The sequence below is a fragment of the Prionailurus viverrinus genome, chromosome E2 (assembly GCF_022837055.1).
Source record: "Prionailurus viverrinus isolate Anna chromosome E2, UM_Priviv_1.0, whole genome shotgun sequence".
NCBI lineage: Eukaryota > Metazoa > Chordata > Mammalia > Carnivora > Felidae > Prionailurus > Prionailurus viverrinus.
Window position 1 is genome coordinate 12,242,742 of NC_062575.1, and position 26,632 is coordinate 12,269,373.

General features: G+C 39.2%; 1 protein-coding gene across 6 annotated transcripts in view; it reads right to left on the reverse strand.

Moving 5' to 3' along the window:
* CNTNAP4 (contactin associated protein family member 4) overlaps window positions 1-26,632 on the reverse strand; it is a 251,865-nt gene that overhangs the window by 207,663 nt on the left and 17,570 nt on the right. For all 6 annotated transcript variants that reach the window (XM_047835764.1, XM_047835767.1, XM_047835766.1 and 3 more), the window contains exon 2: window positions 7,278-7,388. In XM_047835764.1, coding sequence (XP_047691720.1) covers window positions 7,278-7,388 — 111 coding nt within the window. The remainder of the gene's footprint in view (window positions 1-7,277; window positions 7,389-26,632) is intronic.

The following is a 26,632-nucleotide window of genomic DNA, read 5'->3' on the forward strand; positions in this document are numbered from 1 at the left end:
GCCCATTAAATAAATATAATTACTACTTATTTATGTATTTTGTCAAATTTGTTCACTTTGCTGTTAAAATCTTCTGTATTTTCACTACTTTTTTTTGCCCACTTCCTCGATAAAATACAGAGAGAGAGAGATTAAAAACCCCTTACTATGTTTTATGTTTCAATTTATATTGTCTATTTCTCCTATCATTTCTGTCCATTTTGAACCCCTGTTATGTGTTGCAGAAAATATCAGGCTTACTATATGGTATTTCCTTTCTCTCCAGGATCTTTGCCCCTGAAGGCCTGGCTATCTTGGGTTTTTATCAGCTGTCTTCAAGCAGTTAATACTTTCTGGTTGGTTTACTAGTTTCAAAAATGCAGCTGTTACAGACTAATGTGTCTCCCCAAAATTCATAGTTGAAGCCCTAACCCCCAAGTGATGGTATTTGGTGCCTTTTTGAGGTATTCGGGTTTACATTAGGCCTTGAGAGTGGGACCCTCATGATGGGATTAGTGCCCTTTCAAGAAGAGGAAGACAGAGATGGCTCTCTCCACACAGACGCATCAAGGAAAGGCCCTGTGAGCACACAGCAAGAAGGTGGCTGTCCACAGCTAAGGTAGGCTCTCTCCAGGAACTGAATCTGCCAATGTCTTGATCTCAGACTTCCCAGCCTCTAGAACTGCAAGAAAGAAATGTCTATCGTTTAAGACCTCCAGTCTATGGTATTTTGTTACAGTGGCCCAAGCTCAGACACGAACTTTTCTAAACTGATCACACACCCAGCCGTCTTGTTCGGCTAGGTTTCTTTACAATGAAGTAGGACAAAATCTTAGGTACGATTTTACCATCCAGAGTTTCCTGGGGGATCAGGCAGCGTGTGGAACTTCACTTGAAACTGACTGGCTTCCTCCCCTTCCTCACCCTGCTTCCTCCACTCCCTCACTGTGTTCTCCTGGGAGCTACCCCCTAACAAACCACTGGCACCTCAGTCATCACCCAGAGTGTGCTTCTGAGAGAATCCAACCTAACACACCACCTGATTACTTAGCTCACGTTTTTCTCCGTACCTATATGTGAAATTTCCCTACTCAGCCCTGTGAAAAATGTTAGATATACACAAAGAAATATGTTAAATATTAATGATAATTGTAAATCTCATGAATGTATTTTAATTGGCCAAATTTGAGCCATGGTATCAATTTCAGTAGGATCACATTTATGACTTGAATTCCTAGATCCTATGGCAACTTAAGACATTTCCTAAGCCTGGAACATTCTGTGTCTCCTAGTTTGAGCGGAATTAGAAGAACAATCTGCCTTCAGGGACTCTACTTACCTTCTTCTTGAAGGGCCATCAATATCACTACTCACTCTCTCCATTACCAGAGTGAGTTAGAAAGAAAAGGTATTGCCTATAGAGTATCAGAAATGAAAAGAGTGCCACAGAATTGTCATAGAATTTAGAGATCCTCAAATTCAACCCCATACTTTTATAGGAAAGGAGAAAAGAAGAGGTAATTTCATTTCCTTAAGGCAACTTGCAATTTAGGATGACGATCAGTTTTCATGTTTCTAAAACCAGATTTTCTATCACTGTAAATTGCTTAGGGTTGGCTACTTGGCACATTCACTCAGGTTACATTATCAGGTTGATTTAGAGCTGAAAAAAGTGCGCTACAGGGCAGACAAAGACAATAAAGGTAAGTTAGAGGGATGACCAAGACTTTGGCAAGAGACTTGAGAAGGAAGGGAGCCCAGAAAGGAGGGCGATACCCAAAGTAAAGAGGGGGCCAAGCGACCGAGCAGACAAGCACCTCTGGTGTTAAGTCAAGTGAATCAATAGAAGAGTAGAAGTGATTCTATATTAATCACAGAAATGATAGCAAATTCTCTCCTCCTTTAATGAACACAGGATATAGGTATATGGAGAAATAAGATGTAAATCTTTACTCATTTTTTTTCTACCTTCTCAAGGCCAGCACACAAAATATAATCTATAAGCATGAACCACACACCACGGACCATAAAATTGATCTAGACCTTCATTTTCCAAACCTTTTCCAAAATGTTAATCTCCTTGGAAGTTCCTGTGTAACTTCATAAACCAATTTCCAATTGCTAAAAAAGTAAAATATTTTACATAAAGGCATCAGATCGCCCTAGTTCACAAACCTGGACTACGATATAGAAGAACGTACTTCAAGCTAATACTGAACATATAAAACATAGTTTTTGTTTTGCTTTATAATTAATCAGGGAAAAAAAACCAACACTTACTACCAGAGTTATATGGAAGCCTGAATTCTCCGAGATTATCCTTGTAATTTATATATTTGGTCCCATGAGGTCTGCTAAAATGTGGTTAACTGGCAGGGCACACTCTGAACAGTTTAACGTTCTCTTGGGACTGTGCTTTTCTTATCGCCATACCAGAGCCAAGATCATTTTCAATAGAGCCAACACCATTTCAATGCTATCAATAAAGCCAAAACCATTTCAGTACTATCCCTATTCTTCCAGTAGAAAATTAGGAAATTAAAGCATAGTGGTTAAATACTTTTCCCGTCCTTAAGTAAGAAGTAGTAGTCATTTAAACCCAAGAATGGTGAATTGGTCTCAGAGATGTCTCATACAGAAGTGTCTGCTTTTCACCTAAACTTTTATGATCCACTGGAGTGAGTAGGAGAGTAGGTTAGCTGAGGTTCAAGCGTGCTGGGGAAGCTCGTGTTCTGTGACTACAGGGGTAATTCTCAGGGATCTGACTCTTCAGGGATCTAGTCGGGTTTCAGTGCTCTCATCTCAGTGTTAAGAACTGTACATCTCCTAGTCCTGGAGATAAATTACGGCATGAGACAGAAGAATTGGGCAGATCTGGTAAGAAAGCATGTATTCACTGCCTGAATCAACGCGGATGTGCATGCCCCTTGCAATTCAGATAATTGTTCAGGGACCATGGGCTTACTCGGGCACCTCAGATTCTGGGATAATGGGAAAGCAGGTGATATAGAAGCAAGCAAGCTGGTAATATCTTTTCTTCTCGAACAAACTACAATAAAAGGCCATCCCCATATGCACCAAATCCATATTCTTCTCAGTCAGGAAGCTTGCCCACACCATCTCTGGTCCTAGGGACCTCTATGCACATTCCTGACCCACACCCACTGTACCAATGAGGGTCCCCTTTCTTTAGGCTTGAGGTTTTTTTTTTGTGCTGTGCAAAACCCATCTCTTATTCTTTTCCTCATGAAGAAAGTATTGGTTATTAGATATATTAATGCTATCGTTTTAAAATATGATAATTATAAAAGATTTTCTGCACTATGTTTAACAGCAGGAAACATTCACCTCATCTGTCCTCTTAAGCACTGACATGTAGCATGCATACCTTGGGGATTTATCTTTTGGGTTTTAATTTAGGCATCATAGTTGTATGTGAAGAAGCACAATGATTTAGGGCAGTAAGAATCACCAAATAATTCTGCATAGAATGTCATAATTATTCTCATTAGGAGTACATCTGAAAATGGGAGTTCTCTCTGTCAATTAGCCAAATATGCTAATTTCTCTACAGATAGCTTGATGTTAACAGCAAATTCTATGGGCATGGGGAAAACATTGCTCGGCAGGCATTTAGAATGGAAGGGTTTAGCTGCAGTGAAGAAAAACAGACAATGGAGGGGTCCCTGGGTGGCTCAGTCGGTTAAGCATCTGACTTCAGCTCAGGTCATGATCTCAGTTCCTGGGTTTGAGCCCCATGTCGTGCTCTGTGCCGGAAGCTCCGAGCCTGGAGCCTGCTTCAGATTCTGGGTCTCCCTCTCTCTCTGCCTCTCCCCCACTCGTGCTGTCTCTCACACACACACAAAATAAACATTTAAAATTTTTAAAGAAAGAAAGAAAGAAAGATAAATAGACAATGGGAAAACAGAGACAAACATTCAACTTTTAGGAAAATAGGATATATTCCGACCTTACAGAATAGATGACAGAAAACTTGCAGAATTTTTCAGTTATGGGAGCAATCTGCTATATAAATAAACACAGGTACATATGTATATCTACACTCATACCTATAAATACATGTAAGTATGATAGTTTTATTTACTGCTTTATGATTTTACATGTGTACACAAGTATATCAGTTGGCAGTAACCCATTTCCTAGGTTTCTCGAGTACATCAAAACTAAAACTTTCATTTGGATTACACTGCAGCCTGAGGGACAGTTCTGCATCTGTGGCCTCATTATATCCTGTCGTAAGAACACACTTGGACTATCAAATGGCACGCTAGAGCCTGTCTGAACTTGACATGGACACTAGTTAACTTTAGCTGCCAATCATCATTCAAACTACATGGGAGCTGCAGCAATATGGCGGCATATAAAGGCAGAGAGAGATTTCATTCTAGTACGTAGCCAGTATTAGCAGGGATGGGTTTTTGTTCATCTGTGTTGTTTACCCTTACATCTGGATTATTCCTCTGAGCTATGAGATCTTTCAGATTCAAACTTGGAGGCATCCTCCCAGTACGAACAAGTAGGGAGAAGTCCTTTCCTCAGGGGCACTCTTGCCAGCTTCCCAGCACTGCTTTAACTAAATATCACTAACTGGGCAGCTTAAAACAACAGAACTTATTCTCTCACAGTTTGGGAGGCTGGACATCCAAAATCAAGGTGTTGGCGGGGCCATGCTCCTCCCCTTGTAAGCTTTAAAAAGACTCCTTCCCTGCCTCCTCCTAGCTTCTAGAAGTTGCTGGCGATACAGACATTTCTTAGTTTGAAACCCCATCATTCCAACGTTTGCTTCCATTTCTACATGTTCCATTTCTACATGGCCTTCTTCTCTCTCTCTCCGTCTCTTCTGTCTCTGTGTGTCTCCAAAGCTCATTCTCTTTACAAGGCCTGATCTGGAGCTCACCCTAATCCACAATAACCTAAACTGATATGACCTCAACTTGATCACACTGCAGAGACTCTAGATCCAAATAAAGTCATATTCATAGGTATCAGGGTTAGAATTTGAATGTATCCTTTTGAAGGACACAACTCAACCCACAACAGCACTCAAGTGGCAAAAGTAACTTAGTATACCTCCAAAAATGTTCATTTTTCTTCGTCCCTCCTGAGAGACTCATTATGTTCAACAGTATCTTTTTCTGGTCTTCTTCTCCCGCCCCGGGGTCTAGTTATTTTCACAGTTACCCATGGCATTTATCTCATGGATGGAGAACAGCCACTGGATAAGCTTGATTCTTTGTTTCTTGCTTGTTTGTTCTTTGGCTCTCAATTTTCTAGATTCCACAGGAAAGAGGTCACTCTCCGTGTTTCTGGGAGACCTAGGCCTTTATTTGTTGATTCAGTTTATTTACATGTGACCTGCTGACTTGGTTAAACACCCTTCCACAGCCTGATCTAAATATACTACAAGGAATGTTGATAGTAGGAATAATATATAGCCTTTAATAAATCACTCAAGAGCTGACATTCCTTTGTGAACACTTGATGTAATTAAGAGGGAAGAAAAAAGAAAAACTAAATAAAAAAGAAAAAAATGTAATCAAGTAGGTTGACAACCAGCAAAAGATAATTAAAATGATCCTGTTTTGTTTCTCCATTTCATTAACATGCAAATGAGATTCATGAAGTTTGATACTGTGGTTCACCAAGAGCCAGAGAAACGAATTAAGAATGAAAATGAGTCTCACTGGTGGAGACTTCTGACGAGTCTATAAATTAATGAGAAATACGATTTGATCCAATTCATAACTTATATACATTTTGTGTGATTTATTGAATCTCAGCAAATGAAATAAAGATAGTTAAATTAAATTTTGTATCCTTCCATGGGCCAAATCCTAGGAAAGCTCCTATTTCTCAAATAGAGCAGTGGTAAATGTTATACCCTGCCTTACTTTGGAAAGGAGTGTAAGAGAGAGACCTCACTGCAAGATCAGTGCTGTGATGTCAGCATTCCTGCTTGGAGAAGCACAGGTTCAAGAGTTGGACTGGTCTGCAGAGGGGCTAGGAGAGCTCACTTGCCTGTGGTCAGGAAAGGATTCAGAATTGCAAATAAGGAGACAGAGTCCAATAACCCTCACTCTAAGGCAAATAAAAGGAACGGACAAGCAGTATCTACACAAATATATCCAAGGCCCCACAAATTCCCTATTTGATCAAGGATCTCCGTTCTTACTCTCCATTGATGCTTTCACACTCAGATACACCCAAAGGTGACTGTCGCAAATAATATGAGATGACATTTTAAAATAAACTTCAATTTATTAAGTCATGCTAAGGTGTTAGATATTTATCATGTGTACCAGATGGCAAAACACAGACACACACACACACACACACACACACACACACACACAATTTGATCTATGTGTTACATCCAATGTGCATCGTGCTGAAACACTACAACAGCACCGAGGAGAACATCAAGGAGAAAAATGAAAAGAAGTGGCTGACATATGGCATGCAAGAAGGGGATAATAAATGAGCAAATCACGGTTTCAATAATATATGATGTCGGTGTCTATTTTTTCCATGGTTGCTAAAAACGTTTTCTGTGTTAGAACTGCCAAGCCTCTTTCTATAGAATGTGAGTGCAGATGGCTTTTGCCTTCACGTATTATGGAAAGGGGCCATGATGATGCTGTCTCTAAGTGCAGAGAGTTTTGAAATTCTCTCTTAGTTCAACGGCAAGTTGCCTTTTAATTATCTGCGCTTTCCCTTAAACATATTCAAGCGATCAAACACAACCTACCTATGAGACTGTCAACAATATGAACTGCATATTCCTAGAGGAGCATGAAACTTATTAAGTTCCCATTCCTCCACAGGAGAGAGAATCATGCCATCTACACTGAGAATTGCGCAAACTGAGGGCTCCTTATTTTTAAATAACTAGCGTCTTTGAAAATTACTTCTTCTCACAAGCTTCCTGTTTAACTTGAAATAGGGGGTCAATTAGATTTTTCATGGCTACTATATACATAATGATTAGATCTTGTTTTAGAAACGTTTACGTCATAAGATAAATATAAAAGCTCACCATACTGAAGGATTTCAGTTCTTTGGGTGCTGAAATGATGACACGGGCTTTAAAATAGGATGTGACCCTTTGCCATCCCAGAACCAGTCCTATACGTCATATACTTGTGAGTTTCAGCCATTTGCTTATGGAGACATGTACTTCCTTTTATAATAGGTCACTTATAATGATTTCATTAAAAGAGAATGGAAAATTAGGGAGATTCAACACGAACCAATCAAAAGGTAAAAAGCAGACTTACCATCTCTTCGATTTAGCCTTGCAAATCCAGGACCGTGACTGCTAGAAAGTTCAGATGAACTGCTGAACGATGCCGGAGACAAGGCAGACACCAGAGGCTCATCACAATCATCTGCCAAAAGGGAAAATCCACATTCAGGTTAGTACAGTGCTGACAACTTTCTTGGATTCCATAGGTCAAACAAACAAACAAACAAAACAAAAAATACTAGGATCTCTAACAATATGCCCACTGCTTATATGCAATTTTCTCCTGGAGGTCTAATAAGTTCAATAAGAAAAGAAAAAAAAAACTTAAAGACAAGAGAATATGAAGAAAAATTTTGTAGAAATTATAAAATAATATAATATCTTGAGATAGAAAAGATTTACCTAAGCAAGAAACAAAAATACCTAATCAGTATACAAATTTACAAGTAAATGTATGTAAGGAAAGATTTATACACAAAACTATATTAAAATCAAGAAATCATGGTTGCTAAAAGATGCGTAAAAAAAATCACATGTGGAAAGTACATGCAAAACAGCATGTGATTAGTATTCAAAATTAAGGGAAACAAAATAAAATAAAGACAAAAACTACCTTTAAATTGGTTCGAAAAAACCCTTGGAAAAATGGCACAAGGCAAGACCAGAGAGTTCACATAACAGAATGTATATAAACCGATGTTCAAACTCATCAGTAAAAAGAAGTGTAAATCAAGACTACAATGAGATGCTACTTTACAGATAGTATATTCGCAAGATTTTAGAATTCTGACACTACCAGATCATCCAGAGAGTGTGGGCCAAGAGAAGTTCCAACAGGTGGGAGTGTAAATCTGAGCACCTATTTTAAAAACATAATTTGTCACTAGCTCTTGCATTTGAACTTTTCTGTACCCCGATGTTCCTCCAATTCCATTGACATGGATGTCCTCCTGGGGAGAACGTCCCCATGATGAAACACTGGTCTCAAGGAGTTTGCCTTCCTACCCAACGATGTAATACAAATACCAGCATCTTCTCTGTCCATTGAAAAGAGAAAAGTTGCGAATCACTGACCTAGAGAAACTCTTGCATTTGTACACCAGGAGATGTGCAATTTCCGGCAACATTGCTCATAATAGGAAAAAATCGTTGACAACCCAAACATCCAATGACCACAGAACAGATCAATAAATCACAGTACTCTTCACAATGGAAACACATATAGCAGTACAAAGGAACTGTACATCAATGCACACCGAAGATAATGGTTGGATCTTAGAAACAAAACAGGTCTGATAGTTTTGAGAATCTTAAAACTAAGCAAAGCTAAGTAATACGTTGTTTAAGAATATACATAATTTTAAAAAAACAAAGAAATGAAAAACATAAAATTCAGGACAATGGTTACTTCCAGAGGAAGGCGATGTGTATGTGTGTATACCTACACGCATGTATATATCAATACACATACACATACGGATATATACAAAGTATATACCTATCATCTACCTTGTTAATGTGTATCACATATAAAATTAAAACTAAGGCACGAAGAGAGAGGGAAAGTATAAGAATAATCTCATGGAAACTGAGGGCTCATGGGGGTTGGGGGAGAGGGGAAAGTGGGTGATGGGCATTGAGGAGGGCACCTGTTGGGATGAGCACTGGGTGTTGTATGGAAACCAATCGGACAATAAATTATATATGAAAAAAAAAGAATAATCTCATGGAGACCATGTTGTAATATATGTTTTATTTTATTCAGGTAATTCTTCATTCCATGCAACCTTTACATATTTGTCTTTTATTTTATACAATTATCAAGTTGTTGTCAGTTTTTACTTTAATCAGAAAAAATATTTGTCTCATATTTAGGATTTAACACAACTGGTAATTAAAAATCAGGCAGGGTTATTGTCCCAATTATTTACCAATAATTTAATTTAAATTAAATTAAGCTAGGGATTACCTAAATTCATCTGAAATTTTATAAAGCTTATTCTGCCTGAACAGTTTAAAAAAAAACAGTCGTTGGTAGTTTCATTGCTAAAGCATTCAAACTACAATATTTTTCTGCAGTCCTATTTGAAATGTGTTTTTTCTTTAAAGCCAAATGTCTCAAATATAAGAGATAAGTAAAAATTTGCCAACTTAACATTGGCATGCCTTTCAGAAGAATTTGCCTGAGATGGCATTTTACTTTTTAAGACTGTCTCATTTTCATTTAAAGCACACTTTTTCTTCCTGCACACCTGAAATTCTTTAGCTGACTCTTAAGACAGACTTGATAACTGGCCCACAGTTCCTGCATGTCTATTGATTGGCTTAAGTACTGACACTGTCGATCTGGTGGTAATTCAAGTATTAAGGAGTGTAGACATAAAGAGACACACAATCCACAGAGTGATGAAGGAAGTTCTGATTGTGCCCAACCAGGAGTAACTACCAAATGGCTTTCGTACACTGTGCAAAAGACAACGTGTGCATCTGCGCGTACAAATGAGTGTGTTATCTCTACAGGGGGTGCACGTGTGGGTATGTGTTTACCAGAAGGACAGTCACTTTTGAATCATTATCAGTATTCAGGTGTACGTGTGACCCAAAAAAGCGTGTTTAACTGCAATTTTCAATCAATTATGCAGATTCAAATCGATGTTTCAGATGTAAAATGTCTCTCCAGTGCAATCACTCTTAGGGGCATATATTTACTGCTCATTTGTTTTTGCCATTATAAACTGAGAATCAATACTGTTCTATTTTTAGCCTAAAATGGGATTAAAATAAGAGAAGGTGCGTTTATTTCATTTATGGGGGAAAGAATATGGGGTATGGAAAATGGATCAGGGAGGCTTCTGGTGTTTGGTAAACTTCCAGTTGTTGGCCTGAGTGGTGATTACATGGTGTTATTATGTTTTGCAACGAGCATACACATATCCCCATGATCTATGGTATGTTTATCTGGCAATAAAATATTCTAAAGTTATTCTTATATACAACTAATAATAAGGGGTACCTGGGTGGCTCGGTCGGTGAAGCATCCGACTCTTGATTTCAGCTCAGGTCATGGATCTCTCAGTTTGTCAGATGGAGCCCTACATCAGGCTCTGCACTGACAGCACAAAGCCTGCTTGGGATTCTCTCTCTCTCTCTCTCTCTCTCTCTCTCTCTCTCTCTCTCTCTGTCCTCTCCTGATCATGTGCTTGCTTTCTCTCCCTCTCTCAAAATAAATTAATAAACATTTTTTAAAAAACTAATAATAACAGGGGCGCCTGGGTGGCTCAGTCGGTTGACTGTCCGACTTTGGCTCAGGTCATGATCTCACAGTCTGTGAGTTGGAGCTCCGTGTCGGGCTCTGTGCTGACAGAGCCTGAAGCCTACTTCAGATTCTATGTCTCCCCCTCTCTCTACCCCTCCCCTGCTCATGCTCTGTGTCTCTCTGTCTCTCAATAGTAAAAAAATGTTAAAAAATTAAAAAAAAAACTAATAATAACCAACACATGTTCAGTGAGCACGCTGTACTAAGAACTTACCTATTTTACACATAGTTATTAATCTTTACTACTCTTCTTTAAGATACCAATATTACTGTTATTTTACAAATGAGGTAATTGAAATACAGACTTTGGTTAATTTGCTTGCCTCACTGTAGCGGAACCATGGTATTTCAAAAAGTGAGATGGGGTCTAGAATCCAGTGTGTAAGAACACTATAACTACAACTATTATTTCTTTAGGTTGGGAGTATAGGAATTTCACCAGATACCATAACGACATAAATAACATCTCTCTCAAGAAGTTGTCCACTTCAATTCCAGATGTGCCAAGCAACTTATTACCAAAAAACCATAAAGTAATAAACAAACAAACAAACAACAAAACTATTGATCTTTAATAGTCTTGAACCACAGGAGCAAGGACTCAGACAGCAGTAAGGAGTCTGGAGTAAAAGGAATATTTCCCTCAAGACACTAATAAAATGGAATTCTAGATTAAGTATCAGTCTCCTGTGAATTTAATTCCAGAAAACAAGTTTTCTCTGACTGTACCAGTAATCGCAGCAAAATGCAGGCCCTGGACATAGCTGAGAACCACAACAGGAGGTGAGTTAGACGCCCCAGGGGAACTCAGCAACATCTGGAGACACTCTGAGCATCACAACTTGGGCATATTCTAGAATCTAGTGGGTTGAGACCAGGGATGCTGCTTAAACATCCTATGGTGTACAGGCAGCCCTCACGACAAAGAATTATCCAGTCCCAAATGTCAACAGTGCAGTGGTTGAGAAACCCTATCCTAGACTCCAGTAAAAGAAACTGGGTGAACTCGTCTTCTCTGGACGAATCTCTCATCTAGCACTCCAGGTTGCCTCAAATTCTCATCATTATTAGCTCTAATTTACAGCTTCTCAGAGTGCATATGAACATTGTTCAGAGTGCATAAATATATGTCATAAATGAAATAATATACTGAAATAATATATATTTATTATATACTGAAATAATCTGAAGTAGTATACTATTTCAAATCTGAAATAATATACTATTTCAGTTCAAAACATAATAGTATTATTTTTAAATAAACTACGGTATCACATCATTACCATCCTGGTTCCTTCACTAGGGACATACATATGTGTCACAGACCATGAATCTGGAGTTCTCTCTTGTCCATCAAGAGAGCAGACGCAGAATGGAAAACAAGAGGGGTTAATGTCTGGGAGGAGACAAGAGCCCCAAGCAGGGGTTTCCTCTCGGTATTTATTGAGCTCTCAAGATCTTACACCCATGGTGAAAGTGGAGAAAACAATCAGACAGTAATGATTAACTTGTGTGTGTAAGAAGCAAAGGGTCTGGGGGGGCACGTGGAGTTTGTGATCAAAGTATACTGGCACCAGATGGATGTAACAAGTGATATAACAAGTTACTTGGGATCCTATTATAATATCTCTCTCACTAACCCTGGGCCCTTTCTCCCTATGGTGGCGGCTTTCTGCCCTAAGCTTTAACCCATTTATGTAAGTATAAGGAATTCTTGAACTTATTTCCCACATACATGTACATATATTATTATACACATAATAGTATACATGTATTATAGTATACACATATATGTATGTATAAATTTGTATAGTTGGATATGTACAAATATGTATTTATGTATGTATAATATGCATAAATATGTTAATACATGATTATAATACATATATATGTACATACAGAAGTATGTACAAATACATTTATTAAAATGTATACATGTACATGTGTATAAAAGCTGTATAAATGCTAAGTTAGCCATCAAGTTCTAAGTGATCGCATATACTCACTGTATGGTATCCATATAGAACTATGTATCCATATATTTTTGTATGTATACATATTATATACACAAATGTGTTATTAATAAAAATATATAATCATATGTATTATGCATATATGTATTATATATACATATTACTAAATATGAATTCATACATACTTCATACCTACTTGAAATATACATCTACATTACATAGTTTATATATATGTATGTATAAGTGTATACATATGTGCATTTATATGTGTAAATAATATGTTTACATGCTATATATGCATTAGCACACATGTAGTTACATGCCTAAATATGCTACATAATATGTACATATTATGCATTATATAATAGTATAAACATATACATACATTTACATACAACACCTGTATTAAATATACCATGTACATATTTACATATGTAAATATATAGTGTTCAAGTGTGGTGCCTTTGAACACCCACCCCTGCAAGTCTCCAGGGGACTGCCCTCCACAGAAGCTGCCAAGCAGGGAGAGGACGACGAGGCCCCCTTCCTCCTGCTGTGAGCAGATGAGCTACTGGGCCTGGGGCCCTGACCTCACCCCACTTCTCTTCCAGAGCTGCGGCCCACTCTCCTCTGCTTCCTGCACATTGCTGGCACGTGTGTGCCCCTCGCCCCCCTTCTGTCCAGCACTTGCTCTGCGTTGGCGTGGAAGCCCTAACTCCCAGCTCCCCTCGGGCTGTCTTTTGACACTGAGAAGGAAGGTTTCTAAATTGCAGGAGCAGGATGGAACTTCTTCCATGCCCTCCCCAACTTTTTGGACAGGAGGCCCTGGGAGACTGAGGCCTTCCAGGCCCAAGTGCTGCTTTTTGTACCCCCCACCTCGCGCACATGGGTTGGACTCAGCTGTCTAACTCCCATCCCAGCAAGACAGCTCTGACCTGTGTCCTGCCATCCCCCTGAGAGCTAGGGGGAGGGACAGGGGTCAACTCAGCTTCCACCCAGGCTTTGGGCTGCCGCAGTGCATGCAGGGACTCAGCTCCCACCCCCCACCTCACCCCTCATCGAGCTTGGCGATGGAGAGGCAGCCAAGGGGAGCTGCCCTGACCCCCGGAACCAGGTGAGGACCCACGGCACAGCCTGATCTCTTTATGACGGTTAGGGGAGGGGAGCACATCTAGGTCAAAGTGGCACAGGCGCTCATTAAGACTCCAGTCACTAATGACATTTAAAAATTCAATCATTATGGGGGAAGGCTTGTACTATTCGGCACGGTGAATAGGGCATGTTTGGTTAATTACTGTCTTTTTCTATTAGAGGAAGAAATGGACATCTCTCTTACTTCTCTCTGTTTTTCCAAAATTATATTATTTTTTGTTCAACCTTTTTCATAGTCATATTAGAATTTCCACGTTAGCCTTGATACAGTTAGAAATGTGAAATCAGTTTTTAATGTTTTTGTAAAAAAAAAATTCTATACACTGATTACATGTAGAAGACAGTTTCAGTGAATCGTTAGAATGTCCATAGTAACCTAATTTATATTGAGACATTTTCTCACACACTCATATGCATGCGCGCACACACACACACACACACACACACACACACACACACACACACAAATCTACAGCTTTCAGGTCAACATCTCAGAAAAATCACCATTTCTTCACATGAGAGAAAAACTTACAATTGTCATTAAAAAGACAATGATAAATTAGATCTCTGGCAAACTGTGTATATAAAAAACTCAAGAGCCTGTTACAAATAAAGATGCAAGCTATAGTGAAAGTATTTTAATACAGCTCGATCGAAAGTAATTTAATTTTATTTTATAAAGGGCTTTAATGCATAATTCTCATAAGTAAGTAAAAGCTGTTCAGTTTTTAATAAAAGTAATTCAATTTTCTTAATCTGTGTAATACTACCTGTACTAAGATAATAGGTATATATTATTAGCTGCTTATGTTCTCAGTGCTTCACATGTATTAACTCATTTGATCCTGACAAATACCCTATATTATTTGATAGTATTAACTCCATTGGACACTTGAAGAGAAAGGTACACCATGGTTAAATAATTTACCCAACAACATAGAACTCCTATTCTGAGCAAGTATACTGTTGAAACGAACACTGGTAATCTAAAATATACTTGACAAAAAAAAAATAGAGCTAATTTTCAGCAGCATCCAGCTTAGCTGCCTTCTCTATTATTTGGAAAACCTTCCAAAATTACTTGCATGCCTGCTAATGGATCATGTTTCCCAGACGAATATTCATTGGAGAGGACAGGATAGGATAGATAGAAAACATACTTAAAATATTTAAAAATTCCCATACAACTAGAGGCAGAGGTGGGACCCGTGACAGGGAGCTTTGGAAACATTAGAATCTGAGTCTTTTCAGAAAGACCTATTCCAAATACGCCATTGACAGAATCAGGATTAAGGAATGACCTTCCCTTCAAGAAATATATTTCCTGGAACAAAATGTTTTACTCCAATCTATATTACTGAAATTGTCATTCAGTTGAAAGTAGAAATCAACTCATTTCAGAAAGTGTGGAATTATGCTAACATATATCAAAAATATTGTATACAAGCCAAGATCTTATCTGAAAAATTAGACAATATTGTCTGAGTCAACCATAAGCCCAGTCTGAGTTCTACAAATGGTCCAGGCCTAGTTTCAAGGCTCGAGGAGTAGTCCCATCTCCCTACCCTGGAGAGACACAGGATCCAGTCCTTCAGGCACCTCTGACTCTTGTCCAGTGAGAAATTGGATATACAAATGGGCAATGGCCAGATTACATACCAAAATAGAACTGTGACCCATAACCTACAGTAACCAGCCCAAGAAGCCAACCTACTATCTACAGTAATAAGCCCAAAAAAGCCAAACACTAACCCCTGTAGCAACTGGCCCTAAACAGTCAGGACTCGTCTAATAACTTACAACCTCCCTAATTTTTGCCTCTGCTTCCAACTTAGCACTGGATAAATGTATTTAGTAGAGATTTCTAAATCTCTACCAAATACAGAAGAAACCAAACACACACATCTAATCAATCACATAGGATGCCCTCCTTCTACTTAGCCTGCTTTCAGCTTCCTCTTACCAGCAGCCTCCAATGCAGGTATACCTGAAGCCTCCCCTTTTTTTTCCACTATAAAGCTTCCCCCCCCCCACCCCGCCCCCCCTTGAGTCTCTGCCTCAAGATGATGGTGGCTGGCTCTCTTGCTATAGGGAACTCTGGCTAACTAGCCTTTGCTTGTTCTCAAAGTCTCCTTTATTTCCATGATAATGAGTTCTTAACTCTGCAAGCTCACCCCCTTATTGTAACCATCCCAGGCATTCACTCACACATCAAAGAAAAGCCACAGAAGTCCATCCTAAGAATTTACAGAAGACCCGGGAATGTATGAAAAGCATCATCAACTTCCTGATAAAAAATATATGGATCAGCACCAGGCTGTCTCTTCTGTGGAACATGCATCTTCAGTAATTCAACATAGCTGCATAGTAGAATCACAAGGGGGAGATTTAAAACTTGCCTGTGGCTGTGCCCCATTCCAGGTCATTCGGACTTACTTTGTCTGGGGTGTAGTTTAGCCGGGACACCGTGATAGTTTGGAGACCGGTAAAAGAGACTTGCAAATTAATTCCTATCTAATGGAGAGTTTTGTTCCTTTCAAAGGCACTTTATGCTTTTCCTACTGCTTTATGAGGCTGTTTAAAGATTGAAAAATGGTTATGGTGTTACACCTCACCCCATTTTCCCTACATAGCTAAGTCAACTGACAGTGTGTGGAGGCAAATACTCCACAGTCACATTCTGGAGAGAAAAAAAAAAAAGAAAAAGAATAAGTTTTAAGGATAGTGATACAACCAGGCTAAAATAAAACATAATTTTTCAAAAGAGCAGGTAACAAAATACAGGCCAATCCTGATTTTTCTCTCTCATCATCTTCCAAAATAACATTTCAACTCAATTAAATACCACTGAGTATATACTACTATTAAATTCTTTTAGCCTCTTTGAGTATTAAATTTGACCTCAGCATAAAAATTAGCATTCACTTGAGGATACTAGCTTTAGATATATTAAATAAGACAAACATGAGCTTCTAACTTTGTCAGTGGCTTAAATCTAAAAATAACATATTGCTGCAATTTAAAACAAGCAAGCACGTATTGGCATTTTTTCTAGAACGGAGTCAGACTCATGGGGGATTTTCTAGTTGTCAAGAATTCATTATTACAGCAGCCTCTCAGTTTCTAGGCATTTTCTCCTATATAAGCCATGGGTGAATTATATACATAATTGTTAATACTCCGTGATGTTAATGGGATAAGCTTTCACTTGGAGGCAAACACTGGCTTAGTGCCCCAAGTTAGATCCTTGGTTTGAATCGCTTTCCCAATTAATCTCCACAATTAATGGATTAATGGGAAGGCAGTTAACTTTTAATGACAGCACAGCCAGAGGCTGATTGATTTTAGAGGCTTAATAGCAACTATTTAAAGTCCAGATTTTAGGACAAGGAAACCTACAAATCCAACAAACGAAACCAACCAAAGGTGAAAGGGTAGAACGAATACGAAAAGCAAAGAGAGTATGAGGGTTCCAAGAATCTACACACATCACAGACTCTTTCTGACAAAATGGCCACATGTGACACCCACATGAATAGACTGAAGGCTTGCTCACGTATCTCTAACCAGTTCCTTTTATGACCGAATCTAAATTTCAGAACTGACTTTTGATTTCAAAAGAACTTAAAGAGAGAAACTTTACATGAGTATAAAACCCAAAATAATTCCAATAGATTGAAGAATGTAACATGTTTAAAACAGTGATAGAGTCCTTTCACAAAATTAGGATTTGTGTGGAGTTGGCACGGGGAGGGGTTCAGAACATTAATAGGGGTGTAACTTGGATAAGATATAAAGCACGCTTCAAAATAATAAAGCTGATGCCCAGTCTAAAGCAAACTCACATGTAAGGTTAAAAACTGGTAGTTGAAAAAAATGATAATAAATGCAAATAAAAATGATGTTCAGCAAACATGGGGTCTATGCCTTTCACAATCTAAACACAAAACAGTCAAGCAAGATAAAGGAGGAAAGAGAGAGAAAATATCACGTATACATGAATCCAATGAGGTTCTGTCCACAGTTGCTCAGACACAGATTCTGGAACATTTACAGTTTAAGCTCCTACATAGGAGTTTATGTGACCCCTCCATTAGCTGCAAACGACATAGATTAAATTGACTTTATATCTATGATAGAACAGCTAAAGTCAAATGGTAATCAAGACACAGCTTTAAAACAGAATAGGTTTAAATGTATATTATAAACAATTTTTCATCTTTTTTCTTCTTTTTTAATAGGCTCGTGTAAAAACTCTTGAGTGAACTATTACAGATAATTGTTTGTTCTTCACAGCCCAGGAATAGAGGCAGAGGAAGTAAATGGCTGCTGTAGTAGTTTGTTATTTATTGCTGATGTAACAAATGACTGCAAACTTGGTGTCTTAATTATCTTACAGTTCTGACGTCAGAAGTCCAAAATTAGCTTCATGGGCTAAAATAAGGTTTCAGCAGGGCAACGTTCCTTTTAGAGGCTCTGGGGGAGAATCTGTTCACTTCCCTTTTCCAACCTCTGCAGGACCACTGCCTTACTCAGGGTCTCTGATCACACCTCTCCCCTGACTCCCCTCCTGCCCATTTTCACTAATGAGAATTCTGACATTGAGCCCGCCTAGATAATCCAGGATAATCTCCCCATCTCAAGAGCCTTTATCTAATAATACCTACAAGGTCCTTTTTGCCTTATAAGGTCAAGTCAAAGATCCCAGGGATTAAGATGTGGACATCCTTGGATGGCCATTACTCTGCCTACCACAGTTACCAATTTGTAGGTGTAGAACCAAGAAAGGAATTTTTTTTTTGCATATTCTATGGCTCAAATTATTGCCCACTGATTGTTAAAGAGCACTTCTGAGTCTGATGTGGGGACACACATATATTGCTTTAACGAGGAGACCTCCTGTTTTTGGTAAGCTGTTAGAGTTAATGGAATCCACACATAGGATTATAATTTGAGACAGAGAAGACTGGTTCATTCCCAGAACCATTTAGGAGATTACCCCAAGACTCTCCTCAATACACAAAACTGGGACATTCTGAGCACCTGCTTCCTCTCCAAGTCACAGCCATACTCCCCCTTCTCCACTGATATTCCCCCTGAGAGCCACCACCTCTCACACCCTTCTGGAAGGTACCTCCTTAAGCTGAACAGGTACCTATTATGGCACCTGTTAGGTGGTCTCCGTCCCCACTTCCTGGGACGAAAGTGTCTGGAGGGTCAGCATCACGTGGTACCTGGCGCCTCACGCAGAAGCCAGTCTATGGTGGAGCGCACTGATTTCAAATACAGCTTCGGAGCCATCCTCCCTGGGCTCAAGTCCTGCCTCTGCCAATTACTAACTGATCTTCCACACTTTATTTAAAGTGCCTTCCCCATCTCTAAATGGGGATCATGATGATACTAAGGTAAACAGGGCTTTCTGAGGATTAAATGAGTCAGCAGATAGAGGAGTACTGGCACCTGTGTATAGTAAGTACTACGTAAGTGTCTGTGATTGCTGCCTTAAGTGTTTATTATTCTGAATTCAAAAACTTCAGGAGTTGGAAATGAATAAAATTTAGCTGGATATCTCTTACAAAATCTTATTATCAGAATTTTCCCTTGAGAAGGAGAAAGAAAGAGGGTAGCATTTAACATGCCTAACCACAATGCCATCTTCGCTCTAAAAAAAAATTGGTACAGAATTATTAACCCCAAAAAGGAAGTAGAATGTCCTTGTGATGCACTGTTTTCCTATTAAGAAACAATTTTTAATGTTCTAAAAGGCCATATTTTTCTTTATGTCCCTCGAGCTTTAGATTTGTTTCACTTGCTCCAGAAAAACAGAATTTAAGGCAGCCTATGATGCAGAAATGGAGTGGCCACCATTCCCAAGGAAAATGGAAAAGAATTCAGGGAACACAGGCATCTCTTCATTAGGACACCTTTGATGATGTAGTTAGAATGTTCAGAGCATTCATGCTGTGCCCAGCTGTATCGCATGTGCATGAAGTCACAGCAATGATGACCTCCTAAGTATGTGCTATTTCCATTAACTGATATTTTCAACCTGAAATTGCCATGTTTTAGACTTGGATTCCTAGCGGGAAAATTGAGTAAGCCTCAATTCAGTTCCTATTCTAGTCATATTAGATGATATTTCGACATTTCTGAGCAAATACGCGATTTTATTACTAAATTATTTTGAGAGTTGTTATTTGTACCTCAAAATATCACACTTAAAGATGAAGGCTGAAATGCTTCACAGTGATGAGGAGTTTTTCTGCACATAAATGCTTTTTAATAGGCAAGCCCGTAAAGCAATTCTGATAAACAGCTATTTCTGACTGAGGGTGGGAAAGAGGGTACCAAGCCAACTAGAAACAATAAGCTTCCCTGAGTAATAACATGAAATTAGATGGAGGAAATTTCTGTTTCATTGGTTGAGATTATTGTGTTTGATTTCATAATCAAGCAACGGATAAGCTCCGCTGGCCTTGGGATACACTTCCCTGGTTTGGGCAGCTTAATTAAAAGCTGGCTGAGCAGATGTGAGCTAGCTCAACAAGAGAACAGGCTGATCACACCTGGTCCGAGCTCTGGAACCTCTCTGTTTCCAGCAAGGCCACACCCCCACCACAGAACCACCACTCTCTCAAGGACACCAAGATATTTCCAGTCCCTTATCTCCTTAAATACTAGTAGTGCCCTGGCACAGGCCCCTCCCCGCTGGAAAGATAGCCAAGCGTGTGAACCCCTCAGAAGGCAAGATTCTAAGGCAGCCCCTTATTATGGACATCTGGTATAACCTTCTCCCCTTGAGTGCAGGCAAAACCTGTGAATCCAATGCAGTATCATTCCCGTGATCATGTTACATTAAATGGCAAAGGGTATTTTGCAGATGTCGTTAATTAATTAAGATCCCTAATTTAGCTGACTTTTAGTGACTCGAAAGGGAGATTATCCTGAGTGGACACAACCTGATCAGGGGAGCCCTTCAAAAAGTACTGAAGGTCAAAGACACAAAGAAGTCAGAGAGACATGAGGCATGAGTGAAATTGCTCCCACCGCCCTTGAAGGAACAAACTGCCATATTGTGGAGAGGGCCATATGGTAAGCAATGGTGGGTGGCCCGTAAGAACTAAGAACGGACCCAGACTGACAGCAAGCAAGAAAATCAAGGGCCTCAACTGCAAGGAACTAAACTCTGCTAAGAAATATGTGAGCTTGAGAGGATGCCCAAGCTTTAGATGAGATTGTAGGATGCACCCTTAGCATTTCTAGGTCGTTCATCTTACCTTAACCCTTCCAACATCCCGATAACATTCCTTATACCAAATACTGGGAACTCATTTACTTCCAGGTCTTTCAATATATCTGAGTTCACATATTATTTACAAATACCATTATGTCAGCTGTAATCGTTATCTTAGATGTACATACATCTCAAATTAGACCAGAAATTATTTAAAAATAGAAAACACATGTTTCCATTCCTTTACATATCCCGCCATCATCTGCTTTTGGCTTCAAAACATAATTCTTTAAAAAAAATCTTTGAATAGTTGCCATTTGACTTTAGAACTTAGAATAATTCGCTTAAAATAATCCTTAGAACTTTGAATATGCTGATGGGATCATGGGATTGCCATGATATGTCATTTGTTTTTTGAAGACTACCATGCCTTAAAACTGATAATTCTTGTAGCACAAGACAAAACTCAACAGTGTCATTCAAAATTTTTCTTTTTAAATGCTAATTGCTTACATACTTCTACTCACACGTCTCTGGAATTAGAATAATGTATAGTTTTTACCTTGTTTTCAGGTATACAAGTTATCGCTTTCATGTTAGTTCCTACAAAATGCTGCCGAGTTGACCCAGTATTTGTTTACTTGTTCACATCCTCACCTCTCCAATATAAAAGACCTCTTCTCCTTGACCCATCACTCAGGTACTTCCCTGGCATATGTCATAGCATCTCATCTACTGCTTCTAATCTACTAAGCAGCTAAGGCATTAGTAGGATGAACTGATCCACGCCAGTGTATCAATGACACTTTAACTGGAGCCTTCTAGAGAAATATGCTAAGAATAGTAATAGTTACGTGTATTGCATGCTATGTCTCAGCCACATTAAATCCTTACAAGAACCCTGTGAGGAAAATATTATCTCCATTTTCTAGATGTGATTTGAAGGCCAAAGAATCTAAATTTCCTGCTAAAGGCTTTGGGCTTATTATTTCTTTCCATTCAACACCTTTACTTTGAGACAGAGATTGAGAGAAAGAGAGAGAGAGAGCATGGCAGCAGGGAATGGGCAGAGAGAGAGGGAGAGAGAGAATCCCAAGCAGGCTCTGCTCGTCAGTGCAAACCATGAGATCATGACCTGAGCCAAAATCAAGAGTCGGACGCTTAACCGACTGAGCCATTGAGGCACCCCTCAACGCCTTTACTTTGAATGACCACATCACGCTACCAACAGAGCTCTCCCACTACATTGCCTGAACTGTGAAAGAGTTCCTTGAGCAACTACACTGAATACGTTGTCCTAAGTGGACACGACCTGGGATAGGTGAGGTTCTTTATATAACAGACAATGGAACACAGCCTGTGCCGTGACATTTCTTTAAATGTACATCAGCGATACTCCAGATATCACCTGCAAAAAGTTGGCTTATTTGACTTTTTGAAGATAAAACACTGTAATAAATGAAATTAAAAATCTCTACCAGGTTTTTGTTCCACTCCTTTGCTTGGTTAAAGAGATCCCAAGGGTCTGCATATCAAAAAACCTACAAAAGTGTGGTTCTCCTGGAGATGGCTTGCATCCCAGTTGGCCAGTATCCCTGTGGGCAGTTGAGCCCTTGGAGAGCTTTATATGGCTGCAGCCACCATCGCTTCCAGGATGTGGTCACTCCACTCACTGGCTTTCTGCCTGAATTTCACAATCTAATGAATTTCTCCGCTTGGAGATTCTGAGAAGTAAGGGAGATGATTCATTTTCAGAAATACCAAATAAAAGCTGTGCTGTCTAGTTAACAGTAGGTTTACAACCTAAAACAGAGTCCCCCCACCCCCCACAATGGAGTCCCAAACTCTTGGACACTTCACTTCCTGGTTCTTCTTCCCCTCTCCATTTCATGGACTTATTTTTGCGGGCTATGCAATGAGCAAGCGCCAAAATACAAACGAGGGACTGCAGGTCTCTGTGTCACCTCAGGAAATGTACATTTGTTCCAATCAGACTACTTTTTGCCTTACATGGGTATAGGCGATGTGTGGGTAAGGCTGTAACTCAGACAATGAGGAATCGGGAGGGACGTGCATGCTAGGAGATAACACTGTCTGCTGTAACTGCCCCCGAGTGTGCCTGTCCATCAGACACCCGCTTTTGCAAGAACATTGATTAAAGCCTTGCTTCGCTGTGCTCCAAATCTCCGTGTTCCTCCTTTGAATGGGTCAGTGAGAGATTGAAAGTTGAGGCTAGCATCGAGGCTCTTGCTGTTTCTAGCACTGCCCCTCCTCCCACCCTACCCCCCCCCACACACACACAAGAATGGGGTAACCTAAATAACCTAATTGCCCTCTACAAAACCCAGAACGTTCATTCTAAACTTATCTTCAATTCTACTTCCCCCCATCCCATCAACCCTTCATATGAATGCTCCGAGACCATTATATTTTGATTAAATGAGCAGTTCCTTTCAGGGTCACTGCTCTGTGCTGCTCCAAGACTATCAGCTTGTAATCTCCTCCAGGAGCCATTGAGCCTCACGCTCAAATGTCCTCCTTGTCCTCATGGCACGTCATGTAAGCCTCTTGCACAGTAATTAATACATTGAAATTCTATGTTCACATGTTTCTTGTCCCGATCTAACTGTTCAGCCCCAAGGTGCAGTTGGAAAGGCCCCATGCTTCTGGCTGTGGGAGTAAAATGAAAAAGGTAGATGCAAGGACACTGAAAGATGAAGAACCACTAATTTGTAACTACTCAAATAGAGGGGGGCAGGTAGCAGAGAAAAGCGTCTCGTAGGTTTTCTGATTGTGGATTATCAGAAAAAGATGAGGCATCTGATACAAAGATGAGGGGACAGAACAGCAGACATGATTTCTGGCTTCTAGGTTAGTATCTGATTTATCAGGCCTTGTAGTGTAAATAATACTTTTAAAGAAATATTTAAAACAGACATTTTTATGTCTTGCAAATGCCAAACAAAATCATAAAGGGCAAGTTGTTTGGAGTGCTTGGGTAAAGTGGCCTGAAAACAGCATGCTGGAGGATTTACATATAACCATTAACTGAATGAAAGCTTATCTAATGATGGATCAATCAATGGATTGATCCTAAATTTGGGGGCTTCCTTTTGTTTAGCAAATGCTGACAAATTTAAGAGATGACAACCAACTATTTTATAGCCTAAAAATATACATTTCAATTAAGTTGAGGGAAGTTTAAGTGATGGACCGGAATCAGGATCTTCCTATAAGCTTCCTAGCTCATTCTTTAGTACTAAGGATTTAATTTCCATTTGTTAACTAACTCATAATTTGCACATCTGGAAGAACAGGTCCTTTTTTATTTTTTAGAGCTACAACATAATAAATCATATATAGTATTTTGGTTGAATAAATATAAATAATCATCTTTTATTATAGTCCATTCAATAACTCAAGTTGTTTGCAATGTAGATCATTTATATTGGTAGGGCACACTCCTACCTATTAGAATTTTGTAGATATATTTTCTGCTTTCAAGCAAAATTTAAATAATAGTGTATTACAAATGGTGAAATCTGAATGACCAAGAATTGTTAGATAAACAGGATCATCAGTTGAAACAGGTTTCCAAAGACCAGTTGCTGGTTTTGTTGGACTTGAAATTTGGATGTTCAAATATTAAAACACTTTTCAAAAGAGAAGTTTCCTTCTTATTCTTAGTAAATCCTGTGTGTTCACTTATACATTAGTAAAGGTTATTTCTTTACAACTTTTTTGAGTAAAAACCTTCTGGGTTTTTCTTCATAGCTGGACAGGTAGAGGGACATAGTTTAAAAATGTAATAGCTGACATTGGAGGGAAACTCAAAGCCTCTAATGCTTCCTGTCATATTTTTAAATCTCACAAGACTGCATAACACCACGGAACATACTGGAGAACTAGACGGACAGTTATTTCGGCTACTCTCAATGTTTGGGATATCGAATATAGTCAACAATTCAACAGAATTCACCTTTGGCCTCTGAATCCTTAGATATAGCAAAAGAAGTGGGTTCAAAATGATGTGGCATATCCAAAATTGGTACCATTAACATTTAATGAACTGCATCATTTCTTTCTTCTTCTTCTTCTTCTTCTTCTTCTTCTTCTTCTTCTTCTTCTTCTCTCTCTCTCTCTCTCTCTCTCTCCCCTCTCTTCTATTCTGAGAACAGAGTCTATCCATCTTCGTATGCCTGTTCTCTAGCATGCACTTCAACAGGGCAAGCACTGGGTAAATGTTTAATTAAACTGAACATAACTTGAAGAGAACACGGTAACATTTTAATCAACTTTTGCTATTCTATTTTATCTGCATCCTCTTTTTACACACACATTAAGTGGTAGATACTTCAGCCCAGAATGTATTTGTCCCAAAGTATTTAAGCAAACCAACTATAGGAATTCAGCCTTTTGTCATTAGAGGCAAGTCTTGAGTCTCTACTGTTTAAGCCAAGTGGCTGGGGTAGGGGTAGATATTTGAGAGGGAGACAAGAAAACATCATAGTCATCAGTCACAGGGAAGAAGAATACTCCATGAAACCTTCAATTCAGGATATATTCTTGTTCCTTCCAGAAGTAAAAGACTTCATTAAAATGCAACCATGTGTGACACCAGAAAGTATTTTGGATGAGCCTTATCTCAGAAAGATTTTACTCAATATGTCACCATGGCATGAATCTTTGTAAAATATTGCATTATACATAATCACACACAATCTCAAGCAAATTTAAATATGATCCTTTGTAGGCAGGTTGAAGAAGAGAATGGAAGAAAAAAAAAAAAAGAAACCAATATGAAGGCACTTAACATTCCTTAATCAGGAAGAAAGCAGCTACACAGGAATAGCGTATTATCCTTCTTGGAATGTAAACACATTAATAATAAAACAAAAGTGAAAGCAGAGAGCTGGATTGACCTCTCTGCGCTCTGATGTATCTCTGTTTTCAGTGAGTCATGACATCTTGTCAGTCTTACATGCTCTCATGGAAAAAGTCTGTTGCCTGCTCCTTACCGCCGTTGTCACTATCTGGGTTATTCTGTAGCTCTTATTGCTTCTTACATGAGTTAATTTATCAGCTAAATATCTGCTTTCTATATTTCCAGGTTAGATCCCATTGCCTTGCCTTTCCCTCAGCATTCCTATCCTTCAGAGCCCAGGAGTTTTACCTTTACAAAACACAAATCTAATCAATGTCACAAATGTGTGTGTGCACGTAACCACTTATAATATTAAGATGACCCATAGAGATCAAATACGTAGGGCCTCCCATGACCTGCCTGCTTCACGACTGTGCCTTTAGCTTTATCTGCTACCACTCCTCGCCGTCAGTCCTCCTGGACTATGTGTGGCGCATTCAGAGGCTCCATGCTTTCGTGGGGCTCATTCTGACTGGAATTCGCCTCTCCCTTCTCTGCCTCCTGGTTCTCCTATTCATCCTTCAAGAAACAGCTTTCTCTGGAGCTCTGCCTAGAACAACCCAAATGCCTTGCCTCTCACACTGCGCTGTGCTTTTCGATAGGACCAGAAAGTGGCAAAGCTGAGCTTGAAGCCAAAATAGCAATGAGCATGTGGTCTGTAATGACACCGGTCACCTTATCAGCACCCTGAACAATACTATACGTTTTGTTGTACAGGAAAGCAAAACCTTAGGCATAAAATATGATTTCAAAGGCTGACATACCTGGAAGCCAAAACTTCCATTCT